The sequence below is a fragment of the Mugil cephalus genome, chromosome 9 (genome assembly GCF_022458985.1).
Source record: "Mugil cephalus isolate CIBA_MC_2020 chromosome 9, CIBA_Mcephalus_1.1, whole genome shotgun sequence".
Taxonomy (NCBI): domain Eukaryota; kingdom Metazoa; phylum Chordata; class Actinopteri; order Mugiliformes; family Mugilidae; genus Mugil; species Mugil cephalus.
Genome location: NC_061778.1, coordinates 6,969,622 through 6,984,005, shown reverse-complemented (window position 1 = coordinate 6,984,005; position 14,384 = coordinate 6,969,622). Strand labels below are relative to the sequence as shown.

General features: G+C 41.3%; 1 protein-coding gene across 1 annotated transcript in view; it reads left to right on the top strand.

The window, feature by feature from the left end:
- Positions 1-235: 235 nt before the first annotated feature.
- Positions 236-14,384, top strand: part of b3glcta (beta 3-glucosyltransferase a) — a 64,320-nt gene continuing 50,171 nt past the window's right edge. The window contains exons 1-2 of the mRNA XM_047595226.1: positions 236-525; positions 10,661-10,704. Coding sequence (XP_047451182.1) covers positions 462-525; positions 10,661-10,704 — 108 coding nt within the window. The 5' untranslated portion in view covers positions 236-461. The remainder of the gene's footprint in view (positions 526-10,660; positions 10,705-14,384) is intronic.

The window sequence follows — 14,384 nt, the reverse complement described above, 5'->3', positions numbered from 1 at the left end:
CTGTTAAAGCTTTTCTTGGGAGCATTAAAGGTCAGTTCTTAACAAACTCTTAAATAGAAAGATAGAAAGGGTGCTTTTGCAATTATTTCCACAAAAAAACAAAACAAAAAAAAAAAAACTGTCCGCCACCAAGGCTGCGTTTCCAGATCTAGTGCTCAGAAGCAGGATTTTCATAACAGCACTTGAAGGCAGCAGCGAGCCTCCAGTATGTGGATTTTTTTTTTTTTAACCATCTGGTGGAGCAGAAAGTGAATTCATTCCGCCAGCAGAGCGCGTCCCTGCGCCTTCTCCAGAAACCGGGGATGCCTCCTTCCACGGCACAACCCCACTCCCCGTTTTCCGTGAAACTGTGAAAAGGGAAAGCCCGGTTGTTTACTTGAAGAAAAAAAAAAACACTGTCAGAAAGCCCATGCACTGCGAGCTTTCTCCACCTCCTCCACTGCTCCCAGGACTCTCGCAGGATGCTGTCGAACAGCCCGCACATCGGGCACAAACTGGCATGCTGCTTGGTTTTCCTCTCCTTCTGTAAGTACTCACTTTACTTTCTATTCCTCGTGTCAGGAGGCTCGGACCGGACTTCTGAGAGGGGCATGGGCACGGGGACGCCCGCAACACTGAACAGTTTGTGTTTGGAAAAGCGGCGACGCCGAAAATGGCAATGTTTCAGACGCGAAGAAGAGGCGAGTGTTTTCATAACAGTTCCAGAAGTGCGGAGCCATGATCCGCCTCAACTTCCTGAGGAGTTGAAAGGCGATTTGCACGCACCGGTTGCCATGTGGGTTTCGTGCACACTAATGACTGCGCATTAGAGTTAACCGCAGGGAAAGGTTTTAAAGCTGTCTTCTTTTAAAACCGAGGCAATCCTGTTTAAATCGACCCCTCTACCCCGTGTTCGTGTCCGTGTCTGTGTCTCGGCAAAGCGGCGTTCCTTCTTCCTGACACATCGACGCTGCGCTGGCAGGAGTCAAGCCCGAGGATCAGTGCACCTCCGGCTGCACTGTAGCTCCCAACACAAGCGTCAACTTAGGCTTTTCTTTGTCGCTCTGCAAAGCGCGCAGTGCATTTTAGCAGCTGAAGTGGGAGAATGAACGAAAAGCACAGTTAGTGCCATGATTTTTTTCCCCCTCTTTTTGCTTCCGTGTGAGTGAAAAGAAACCAGATCTATAAACCATTCAAAGACATGCATTTTATTGCACATTCTAGTCAAATTTGCTGCAGAAATTGCGACTGAATTAGATCTTTATACAAAATAGACATGGCTTAAATATAAAATATGTTGCCATAACAAGAAAAAAAGCGTGTTTTAATCAGTTTGCAGTTCAGAATAAAGGACTATACGTGCAGCACAAGACATTGTACGTGATGTCATGCTGCACACAATGCTTGGCTGCAGCTGTGAAGAGAATTGCACTGAGTGACCAATATTGCTTCTACCCAGTGCACCATATGGGGGTCCAACTGAACAGAATGAGATAAATAGAGTGCAGGGGAGTCTGCTGGCCTTGCTGGCTCTGAAAATGGCCACAATGTGGTGGGGGAAAAAAAAAATAAAATGAGAACACACAAAGATGTGCAAATATGAAAAATAGAAAGCACTGACACAGGAAATAATCATTTATTCTCATGGTTAGGACTACAGCACAGGTTACAGGCTAAAGGAGTATCCGAGTCTTAATGTTGGATGAAATCACTACCGCTCACTCATTTATTATTAATTGGATTCGACGTAGAATAATGAGCCTTTAACCTAAACTTAGTCGCTCTTTTACATTTCCTCTCTGCTTGCTTTCCACCTAATGATGCTCGTGTAAAATCTCTTCATTTTAAAGTAATTTGAGTTTGCTGGGAATGGGGAAAAAAAAGTTGTCACATGTCATTTAGAATCAGCTTAATCTTAAATCTCAATCAAGAAAGTATGTAAGCGTTTCCCTTCCTCTTACCTGAAGATGCTCGATATATTAACACCTACTAAAGCTGGTGGACGTGTCAAAAATACAATGTCTGAAATATATGCACCACCGTGGTCTCAGATGACCCTGCCCACGAGCAAAAGCTCTATTTGTGTGCCTGGCACTGAGTCAAGGACGTTTAGTTGGGCATCACACTCTGACAAGGCTGCTTCTCTGCCACCCCCCCCCCCCCACCCTCCCCGTATGTAATATTCATGGAACTATAACATCGAAGCACCGCTGAGATCTGGAGAGTGGCCAGTTTGGTGACATTAGGGTGCCACCTCTGCTGTTTTTCAAAGACGGTGTCCGCAAAGCTTCGGCCCACTGTCACTCCTGATGTGCACTGGACCTGAGTGTTATGGCATGAGAAGCACCACTTCCCAGTTTGGGGCACAATTTTTGAGTCCACATGGGGCGCATTTCAATTGTGGCACAGTGTGCTCTTGCTTGTTCATAGGGGGACAGTGCAGTGACTCACGCTATTTGAAGAGAAAGTGCTGTACGCCAACTGCGGATGTGACGATTACAGCTCAAATTAAACGTACTGATTGCAGTTTTACCTCGTAAAACCTTTTTTTCCCTTCCCTCCACCTTCAGATGCCACAGATCAGTGACATTAATAAGTACTGAGAGATTTATGTGGGTGACGGCGGTGAGCTGAGCCAAAAGGAGCAGCTCTCGTGCCTTTTGTTCTGACAAAACCTCAGCTGTGGCCGCAGATTTCGGGGGCTGACTGAAGCCGTGAGATCGCAGCCACGTTGCTTTTTTCTCTGCGGGCTGCGTGGCCTCACTGTGGTTGACAGGGTGAGAAGGTCTGGGATTTGGGAGGACATTGAACTTAAGCTGCTGCTTAGAGTGGTTCAAAATGGCCTCACATTTGCTGCTGGAGGTACATCTAATAGAAAGCCGGAAGAGATAAAGGATGTGGTGAAGTCTCCTCTGTGGGCTTCAATGAGTAGCTCTTGGCTATGGGACAAATGGGTGGATGGAAGTCGTAGTCGTTTAATTCATTGATTAAAAACATTTATTAAGCTCCACTCACTAAAACTCCTGGTGGTGTCAGAGATGTTGCTTTATCTCTCCCTTAAATACATCCGACTGTTGGTATTAGGCCAATGTGGGCAGGGATTCAGCTCCATGACCCAGGGCTGCTGCTAACACTTAATTTCACTATTGATTATTATTGATGTGTTTTTTCTGTTGATGCACCTTTTTCAAAGCGGATATTCTGACCTGTCACAGAAGAGAAAGTGCGGGTGGATCTCAGAAAACATAGAATAAAACCCGTGACGAGTTTGTTAGGTTTCCATTTGACTGTGACCAGTGTACTGGCTGGCAGAGTTGCCCTAATAAAACTCCCAATAAAACAAATGCATGCAGTCACTAACCGTGAAGCGTTGTGTTGCAGCATCTCTATCAGTGCTGTGTTGCTACGCAGTCGCTGTACTGAATGTTTTGTGATTTCTGCAGGTGAATTAGTGGGGAAGGATAGTTGTATGCGTGCTGTGCACTGTTCTCCCTGTGACAACGTGGATTTCCTTTCTATCACCGTCCAGAAACATGCAGGATGTTAAGGTAGTGATATACCAAGCCGACATAAAGGTAGGATAGGAAATAACTGTCCATACCAGCAGGTGGCAGCAGGTTGTTTGTATTTGCTGGGAGGTGACCTAGCTCTTGAATCAGTATATTCCTAAAAGATGATCAGGTTATTGTGAAAATATTTGTGTATTTGAATGGTCTAATGTAGCCTGGAAGCTAGCCCGAATTTCCCCTGTCCACAAAATTGAGAGTTGCTCTGTTATGAACTGATTAGGCCGCTGTTGTCCCAGTCATGTTGCTTGGTTGGGCTTTCTGTAGTGATCAACCAAAAAGCAGTTATCCCATAGTCATCCACGTCACCTGAGCGCTGCTTAGTTTCAGTTGTTTAGAGCCATGTGGCTCTGATTGGTTTCATGACTGTCTGGTACTGCGCTATGTCAGGCTAGTCCCGAAAAATAAGAACACTCTTCTGTGTGTGCCCGTTGAACATCGTTTTTTTTCTTTCATTTTGTCACTTCATCTTCTTTTCTCCTGCACTAAGCCTTTAAATCGATCAGCCAGTCGGAGGGATCTCTCCGAGCAACTCATTCTGGGAACAACCTCAAAAACTAGGGCCACAGATGCTTTTGGCTCCGTGTATGACGGTCTTTAAGTTAATTGTTGGTTCTAAATTGGTCACATTTGTGCTTGTGAGTGTGAATGTGTAAGCCCTCTCCTGTATGTGTCAGTTATCGGCAATGGACGGATAGTGGTCTACTTCACGCACCATGTGCAATTTTCCAAAGAATGTGCTTCATGTTCTACAGAGTGTTAGTGCCTTTTAAATGGTGTGAATTACTGTTATTATTTCAAAGCATCTTTTTTTAAATGCTAGAACCCCAGGGCAAAACTGCAGTAATTAGTAACGTAATTCATGTTAACTGCATTTAAATAAAAAAGCTATACCACAGTGGTAACTGGGTTAGGTGTAGCTTCCATGGGTCCTGCATAGCTGCTGCCGTTGCTTAAGCAAGAATAGAAAGTTTAAATTTAATATGACACGATGCCGGATGATGCCGCCTGGGCCTCTTGCATGCAGAGTTGGCAGAGCAGTTGTAAAATACAAATCAAATGCATTATTACAACTGTATGTGCACAGTGCGCACTGTGTGCCATCTGTGCCAAGCCTTTGAGGACCTACTTTCATTATAATTCTTTTTCCTGTCTCTGTCGACACAAAGTTGTTGTTTTTTTCCCCCCGTGGAAGAATTAGAATTATTACCACAGACTTTGAAACTGGAGCAGAGCATATCATAAGTTGTTGTTGATTTGAACACTTTCTTGTCTTGTCCAATCTTCTGTTGTGGTGAATGTGTGTACAGTCAAGTGGAAACTAATCTCCCTTCTGGGACAAATAACGTCTAAAGTCCAAGTCATTTTTGATCATCAGGGACTGAAACTTAAAGCGACAAAACTTGATATACACCACAAATATGGAGGGGCAGACACGCACCAGTCAGCCACAGCATTAAGACCACTGACAGGAGAAGCAAATAACAATGACCATTTTGTGACGATACAAGACCGGGCACCCTGCCCTATAGCAATGACACTCGTTGATGGCAGCAGCCAACCCCAGCTCCCTAAATATCCTCCAAATTTACTAGACCCCAAACTGATCAAGTATCTGTGGGATGATCCAGAGGCCCCTCCCCTCAAACCGTAGGTTGAGACCCCCACTAACAGCGTCCTGTTTTCAGATACCACAGGACACCCTCTGAAGTCCCATGTCCATTCTCTGATGAGTCTCAACTGTTTTGGAGACACAAAGGAGACCTACACAATATTAGGAAGGTGGTCATAATGTTATGCCTGATAGGTATATGTTATACACTCATATATTTTACAGATGAAGTGAAATTATGTTTGCACAGATGGGAAATTTAGAAATGGCAAGAAGGAAAGTTAATTAGCCAATCAATCATTTTAATAATCTCTTTATTGTGAAAAGTTCTCTTATGTTCACAACTGAGAGATCTCTACTTTACGTCATAGTGTAGTAAATGTGTTTGAGTTGTGGTCACCTGACCGGACAAAGAAGAGCCAGTTTGATTCTTGTTTGGTGTCACACTCCCAAAGGTCAACCGCAAACACACAAATACCTTGAATAAGAATAAGAACAAGATGCCACATGTATTTGAATGGGAAGTGATCGAGTACTAAACCCATGCAAAAAAATAAATAAAAATAAAATAAAATAAACAAGCAAAATGATGATGAAGTGTGTTGCCTGGCCGTCCAAAGAAAACACTTTTAATGTCAGTCTCGACATCTGCTGGATTTCAGGAGAAGCTCAAAGGCTCTAGTTAAAAAAAAAAAGAAAAACAAGCAAACTGTACTATCGGCAGAGCTTTCTGAAAAGTTTGTGGTGTCTTGGATTTGCTCCATGTTTTTGGCACCTGTTGAACTGGTGCTACAATCAAGATGCACTGTTTTTTTATTGGATCTGTGGTTCCAAACAGAACAGATGCTCAGAGCCAAACCAGAAATCAGCTTTTTCAGGCATTTTACAGACTAAATTATAGCTTATGGCAATGCTAATAGAGTTAAAATTCTCATCTAGTGTGGTTATTCTTCGGGAAAGACTTTAGTTATTAGAAATAATGTTAATTTTATGCAACAAATATTGAATTAAAGATTAGAGATTGTGTTCATTATGAAAACTGCACCAGAGTCGCTATGATCTCTACACTGCTCTTGCCGTTCCTGCATTGAGAGTTTGGTTTTAGACGTGAATTCCCAGGATTACGCCGCTACCGCCACATGGTTGATTAGCCACAGCTAACCTTTTTGCATTCTGTGTTTACGCTGCTGTAACTGGAGACTGCAAACTAAAAACTGCCGCCATCAAATTTGCATGAATAAATCAAGATGAATATTCACTTTGTATTAAATTTGAAAACACTTGAAACAGAGCAAAGGAGGAAACACAAATGAGATTATTTTTTTTTCACTAGTAGTTGAATATTCGCTCCTCTCTCATCCCCGGTTGGACTTTTTCCAGCCACTTTACCCGACTGTGCCGCGCAGGTAACGTTCTTGTGTGAACTCGAGACCTGAGAGCTGCTGTCTACGGTTTTATTAGAGTCCTCAGCTGTGCAGTTTTTGTGCGCTGGTCTCTCAAGTGGTTTCTGGATTGCAGCACCGCCATATATCTCAGCATTGTGACCCTAACATGATTTTAGATGTTATTGTGTTTGCCAGTTAAACTTTGTTTTTCTGAACTAGTGCATCTCCGCAGCTCAGCTTTTCCACTGCTCACTTATTTTTTTTTTTTTGTTGTTTTTTTTTTTCCAGCCACGGTGATTATCAGAGCTGCTTTAGAGCCGACTGTTAATTTGCATTCGAGTTAATATAATACACCTGCTGCATAGCTGCCTTTGTTAATGCGCTTTAGTTACTTCAAAGCACTTTCATGTGGCGTCTTTTTTTTTTTCCCAACTCTCCCCGTGCCCATTAGACGGTGGATGAATTAGAAGTCAGACACTGACTGTCAAACAAGAACACCATTGCTTAATTACTATGAACCCATCAACACTTTCACATTACCGGCAAAAAAAGTTCATTAGATGGAAATAGCTCTCAGTGGAACTCTGCACTCCTAAACATATTTTCCATTGTCAGATTCTTCCTAAGATACAGCCTTCTTACTCTCTCATTGTTATGAGCGTAGTGTTTCCTGGCTAATTGCATTGGACATCTGCTTTTATTACAACGACAATGTAAATTCAGCAGCTCGCTGAAAAGCGTTCGGCTGAGCCGTTCGGAGCTTTCATCATGTAAAGTGATTTCCAGAATTTCCCAAATCAAAGCTAGCTTTCCCTCGCTGTGGCTCAATTGAAAACATGGCAGGAAACAACAGATTTGATTACGCGGGCTGAAGAGACGATGAGGTGGAGGCGCTCCCATCAGCACTCCTAGCATTATGTAGAGAGCCGCGTCCTCCCATCTCTGCCGTGTCTTTCCCTCTCTCCGCGAGTATCTCCCTCCCCTGGGTGAGTCATGAAAAGAAGGGAAGTTTGAGCAGATGTAGCAGAATGTATTGCAAACTCCGATGTATTCCTGTAGGATGCTCCGTTTCACGCCAGATGCTGCATTTTTAATACGGACAGAAAAGCTCGATGCCACATGACGATGTAGGAGCTCCGGTCGATCTGCAGAGCTCAGGATTTCCTGCAACTAATTTTCATGTTTGTGAACTTTACGCAGCAATTACTACTCACAGACAAGAGAATAATGGGTTTAGGCCTAATTTATTTATTTTGTTGTTGTTGTTGCTGATTAACAAAAATAGAGGCAGTGTAATTTAAATTGTTATTATAATTTCACCCGTTGTTCTTTAATATCTCTTAGTTTTCTGTTTATCAGCATGAAAAGACTTTTCCTTACTTTTATGCAGCAGTTTGGTGCAATAAGTGTTTAAAATATATTGTCTTTGTTTTAATCCAAAACTAAACACATGAGACTGGAGCCTCTGGTTGACAATGGCTCGTTAGGACACTGTTCATAGGGAAAGAGGACAGGGACAAACAGTCTCCTGACAGTTCTGATGGGTCACACCCACAGAGTTCCTTATTTAGGCTCAAATTTCCCACCTAGAAATGAAGAAGCTGCTCAGATGAGTGGTGAAACAATACTTAATAAGACCAGTTGCTTTATCTTTTTCTCTAAATGCTTTTTGGATAAATCATAACTAGGTTTGCAAAATTCCGTGAACTTTCAAAGTTGGAAACTTTCCATGGGAATTAACAGGACTTAATGGGAATTAACTGGTTTAAACTGGCAATTATCAAAGTTGAAGGTTAGGAACATAATATAGTTGGTAGAAAAATATATTGGAGCATAATCTTGGTTGAAACGCTTAGATTTGATGTGAGTACAGTTGAGTATAGTATGTTATTCCTCCATCACAGCACACTACTCCCTGCAGAGCTGTTGAGGCCACACCCTCAACATGCATTGTGAATTCCTACTAATTCCCTGCTAAAACAACTTTTCTGAGCCCAAAACACAGATACAGTATCGAAGCCAAAGGACTACATACAGTCAAGTAAGTTTTGATGATGATTGCTATTGCTAGCTTACTGGTAAACCAAATGTGCTTAATGTAAGCTAGTAGTTAGCTTATCATGATGCTAGCTACCTCAAAATGTGATGCTGTTTCTTCTGCCTCCTGCTTGATGGTTTTATGTGACCACACAAGATTTCATACATCAGTTTTAAATGTTCTGACCTTTCCATTAGTTCAGCTTGCTCATATATGTTTCTATTTAGGCTACATGTTTGCCTTTTTTGAATGCACGTATGTCATCCAGAGTGTGGAAGCATTTAACACCAGCTAAAGTTGATGGAAAGTTTTTGTTTATGTGCAAATATTGTGTACAAACATATATGACGAATGCCACAATAATTCCCCCAGAGCTCAACAAATTTAGCAGACTAGGGTTCTCTTCTAGGAGAACATATGACTCATATATATTTCTTTAAATTATCCCAAATTTCCAGTTTATTCACATTAATGTCCATCAATTCCACTAGGCCTTAAATTCACAAAAAATCACAAAATTCCCTGACTGAAGTTTTCATGGAAAGTTTCCAGACTTTTTCTGGAAATTTTCCACCCCTTTGCAACCCTAACAATAACGTGGACTGACTGAGAACTTTCGCAGACATAAACACTTTTACACCTTCCAGCTTGTCCTTAAATTGGAGACACTACTTCCAAAATGATTTCTGCTCAAGGTTCCTTTACTTTTGTGTTCTTTTGTGTTTGGTGATGAGGCACTCTGTGCTTTTAGTGCTTCCGTTTTTAGCCTCTCACCCATTTCGCCTTAAAAGTTGACAGCGCATTCAGGGCATCGGTAATAACACGTTTACCATTCCTGATGTAATTTTAAGTGAGTATATAATTGAAATGTGATTAGTACAGTGTTTGCCGCCGACACGTAGCGTTTCTCTGATTATTTTCCTTACAACAAAGGCCTTCGTATGATTGAATGGATCATCAGTGGCTGTTTTGTTGTTTCTTTTCCATTTGTCTCATTTTGTCCTCATCACAAAAAACACTCTATTAACCGTGAACTGCTGTGCACCGTGTTGTCCTGCAGCATCGAAACGCAAGGCGGGATGGGAAAAAGAGAAATTACGTGCGAATAGTCCTTAAATGAAATCAGTGCGATAAATGTGAATGTTTTCTGCTCTGTTAAAGATGTGTCATGTCCTGCAATGAACAAGGAAATATAATATTCTCTGTTGTTGTTGTTTTTAATGCTTCCTTGACTAAAATAATTAGGTTCATTACGTTGTTCATTTGTCCTACCTGGTGGCTTTGTTTCAGGCCTCGCACACAGAAGTGTTTTGAAGTTTCCTTGGCTCTTTAAATAATTTAAGTCCAGTTTTTCGTTGCAATTGATAGAATTAATATCTGAGGAAATTTGCCGCAGTCTGGGTCGTAAAAGCAAAGGAGAAAGTCACAGGAAATTGTATCAATCTCATGAAATATGTACATTATATTGGTCTTTGTCGGATACTGTGCTATAATTTCAGCCGGGCCCGTTCTTAGAAAACACGTCTGCTGCCTGAAGGTTTTATTCTGCACTCTCAGTTGCCCTCTAATGGCTCCTGCAGCGAGTCTGGCAATTTAGCTATTTCTCTGTTATATCATCCAATTAAAGTGAGATTTAAAGCTGAGCGATGTCAAAGTGGAGGTGGTAAGGATTTAATATAAACTGCTCTATTAATTCATTCTCATCGACGCTTGTCTTCTTTTTTTTGACGTATTGATTTGAAATCTTGGGCATCTTTCTGCGAAGATTTTCTTGTGTCTGAATCGATGGCGACATAATTGGATGGAGGCTCTCTGGGCTCTAATTACAGACTTGGATGGGTGAACGGTTCTTTCAGAGACCCAACAGTGGCTGGGAACAAAGAAAGACCTGAAACATCTTTTTAAATGCGACTGTTGCATATAAATAAAAAAACAATTTAATGTAGTTTTCTGTTAGTTCTGCCTCAGTTCGATAGCTTTCAGACAGAGACATTTGAAAAAAAACAAAAAAAAAATAAACAGAATAATTGATTGCTGTGTGCATCTGTTATAATGTAATTACTCTTTCCCTTCCACACAGGTCACATCAACTTTGCTGCTGGCAGCTCAGGAAAAGGCTCACAGGTAAGAAAAGCACTTGACCCCTGTTATTTTCCTGCATGAAAATGAGCCCTTTAGTGTTAGTGTTTAGTGTTTGTTTTTTTTTTTTTTAACACAGATTAGAAGTTTAATTTAGTGGTCCATTTCCTCCATCCTCCGGTTCAAAATGAGTTTCTTGCACTTGCATTTTCTGCAGTTGCTGTTTGATAAATAATTAACAGTTCAGTTGCTCTACTTCTTACTGGTGTGAGAGGATGTTGACAGTAAACCTCATGGCGGGGGGTGCTTAGCATCACAGAAATGGGAAATTGCTGCCTCGCTTATGGCTGATGTCAACTAATACTTTCTCTTCTGGCAAAGTTTCGCCGTTTCAAATGTTTCTGCACAGTAATTGTCTTTGACTAAACCTCCAGTGTGTCGTCAGGGAAAATAAAAAAAAAATTAAAGAAAACATGCACGTGGCTCTTTGTGTAGATTATATATTTAAGAAGCGCACAAATGCACTGGACTTTTAATTCAAAATTAATCAGGCACATTATCAGCATACTTACCCGTCAAAGAATAGTCTCCCTTTTCTGTAAAGGACCCATTAGGGACAGCTGCCTGTCACCGTGATAAAGTGCAGGAGAAACCCATTAGGGGAATGAAAGGAGACGAGTTTTCACAACAATGGTGACGGAAAAACGGTCTAAATGTCTAATGTGCTGAAGCAAAAGACATCATAAAAGTGAGAAACAGGTTTATTGTGTTCCCTTTTTTTGTTAATCCAAACTATTATAATACATCTATTATTACACTGAAATGTGTTTGAAAGCGTAAAAAAAATTTAAAAAAGCAACATTTCCTTCGGTCTTCTCCTCCTCCGTTGACCAGAGCACCCTGCGGGGTTTGAGAGCTCACGGGATGGAAGTTGCCTAGTTATCGTGGGACCACAGCATCCTCTTCACACTCGCAATCTACTTTTAAGTTTCTTAATAAGAGAATGTCCTCACTGCATTTTGAGAGGCTCATCTAGAAAGGGTGGGTTTTTATTCCACAACTCATAACAAAATGTGGACCAGGTTGCTGCTCTTTTTTTTCTTTTTTTCTCCTTAGCGGAAGAATAACATTAACAAATTAAAAAGGAATGCAAATTTTTAGGTCATGGAAGTGCTCCAGTTTGGTTGTGGAACATCATGGCATTTAGATCAGGACCTTGACGGGAAGCTTGCTTATAAATTACTGGACTCTACAGTTAAGAAAATTGATTTATTTGAAACTCAAAGCAAATGATATTAATAAAGTTATATAAGCTTATTGACTATTTGAATAATTTTCTTTTTATACTTTTATTTTATTTTGTTTAGAAAACCGTCTCCTGCTTCTTCAGAGATTTATTTATAATAAAAAAAAATAAAATAAAAAAACCCACACATTTCTGTCCTTTGGGAGTATCAGCAGCAATGCTGACTTCATTGTGAAGACGTTTTTCATTTTATAGATTCAAACCAGCATTGTTCTCTGGGTTTAGATCTTATTTCTCCAGGTTTTCAGACCAAACGGTCAGCACAGCAGATCTGGTGCTGCACATAACAGAGGGTTCCCTGTCTGACTTCAAACAGCTGGGCTCATCCCTGCATGATTCAGATTCCTGCCTAAATCTGCAGGGGCTCTGGTACTACACTGATCTCATAATGTATAGCCAGCATGGACTCAAATATTGTTGCATGTAACATTTGGAAAAGAGGATTGTATTAGGGAAGGATGGCTGCAACTGTATATAAAAAAAAAAAAATAGAAAATCTAAATAAATAAAAAAATCACAGTGTCCTTTGAAGATGGCCTAAAGCCTGTGATGATTGGCACCAGTTTGAACTGAGAATGACTTGCAGAAGTTGTCAAAGGCGAACGCAGGTACTGTGATTATCTGTCGCTTCAGGGCTTCACAAGCATCCTAAACACCACATATACTACACATCTGCTTATGTGCGCAGAAATGCCTTAATCTCCTGCGCTCGGTTGAGTAGCGAGAAAGTAGATACGGGGGAACGACACAATGTTAGAGATGACTTACAAACATCCTGCAAAGTCAGTGCAAATCTTTCCAACTCCCAAGCTACATGAGACACGAGGCCATTTTTCAAAGAATCTGCAGGAAGTTTTACTGTGAAAGGGGTCTTCTTCTCCCCCCTGGTGGTGTTACTAGATGTCGGGCGGGGGTAAAAAAAAAAAAAAGCCATAACCAGTCACAACCCAAACACAAGCAAACACAAGTGAGTCATTGAGTCACTGTTTTTGTGGGTAAAATGTAGCTTCACTAAGTTACATAATCCAAACATTTCCTTGAGTTCACATTAAGGCTGCGCAGGAACAGACGAGGTGCGCTCCACCAACACTGGCTGCCTTCACAAAGAAATCATTCTGCTCTGAGGTTTAATTTGGACACTGAATAAAATAATCTGACATACAGACAAACAGCGGCCAGGCATAACATTAAGACCCCGTTCCTAATATTATTGTGCTTCCTAAATAGTTGTGACTCATCAGAGAATGGACTTCTGAGGGAGTCCTGGGCCAGTCTGCATCCTGCTGTGTCATTGCTATGGGGTGGGGATGCCTGGTCTGGTCTGGTCTGGTCTGGTCTGGTCAGCTGTAGGTGGTGTATGTCCAAGTGACATCCACATGAATCCAAGGTCCAAAAGTTTCCCTGAAGAACATCGAATTGTCACAAGATGGACGTTGTTCACTTGGTGTTTTGCGGTGCTTTTTGCAGGTCGCTCTGCTTTCTGCCAAACATCCTTTGAGCAGCGTAAATGGCTGTCACTCCATCGTTTTCTTCCTCTCCATCCCCTAGCTTTGGGCGTTCGTTTCAAGAAAAGTCAAACCGAAGAGGAGATGTGTGAGCCTCATGTCGTGAATCACTGCTTCAACTCCTCCAAGCTAAGAATACTGTTAATGTTCACCTGGAGATTCAGCAGCAGGCAGACAAAAAAAGATTATTTTTTTCACACTCCTTGCCATTCCCTTGGCCTCTAGCAAGACCTTTTTCTTGAACCGCGCTTTTTTGGACGAGACCTGTCGTACGTGTAAACACCTTCTGGATACGCTGGAAAGAATTCATGTGTTCTCCCAGCAAACCTATAAATGAGTTAATTTGTCTTCGTCTAAATCAAAGTCACATGCTGCTTAATGAGCTGCGTCAGTGGTGTACGTCAGGAACTAAATGAGGTGAGGACGAGTTCAAACTTGTAAGTTAGATGAGAAGAAGGCTTCATCTGAAAGTAGAGCAATAAAAACTTAGCAGCAATAAAAAAAGACAGTAGCAGAAATAAATTGAGCTGAAAGCACGTTCTTTATTTTGTTTTAATTAAATAATCCTCTAACTTTAATAGGGACTTATTTGCTAATTTGTGTCTTGCCACTTCATGTCACATTCTTATTGAAACTCTTTCGTCTTGTTTATTTGAGCCCACATTCAATATATCGCTAAAGAAATTCTTATAAATACTGAGATGTGATTCAGAAGGATGAGGCACATAAGAGCTTGAATGATGTACCTCTTCTTCTTTTATAAAACTTTTATCGCTAAGCTGTGGTCAAAAGCATCTTATCAGGCATCTCATGCAGAGGCCATGGACTGCGACCTTAAATAACTTTCACAGCGGGCCCCGACAGTAACCATTGCCTGTTGCCCCGGGCAACCGGATTTGGACCGCTGTCAACAA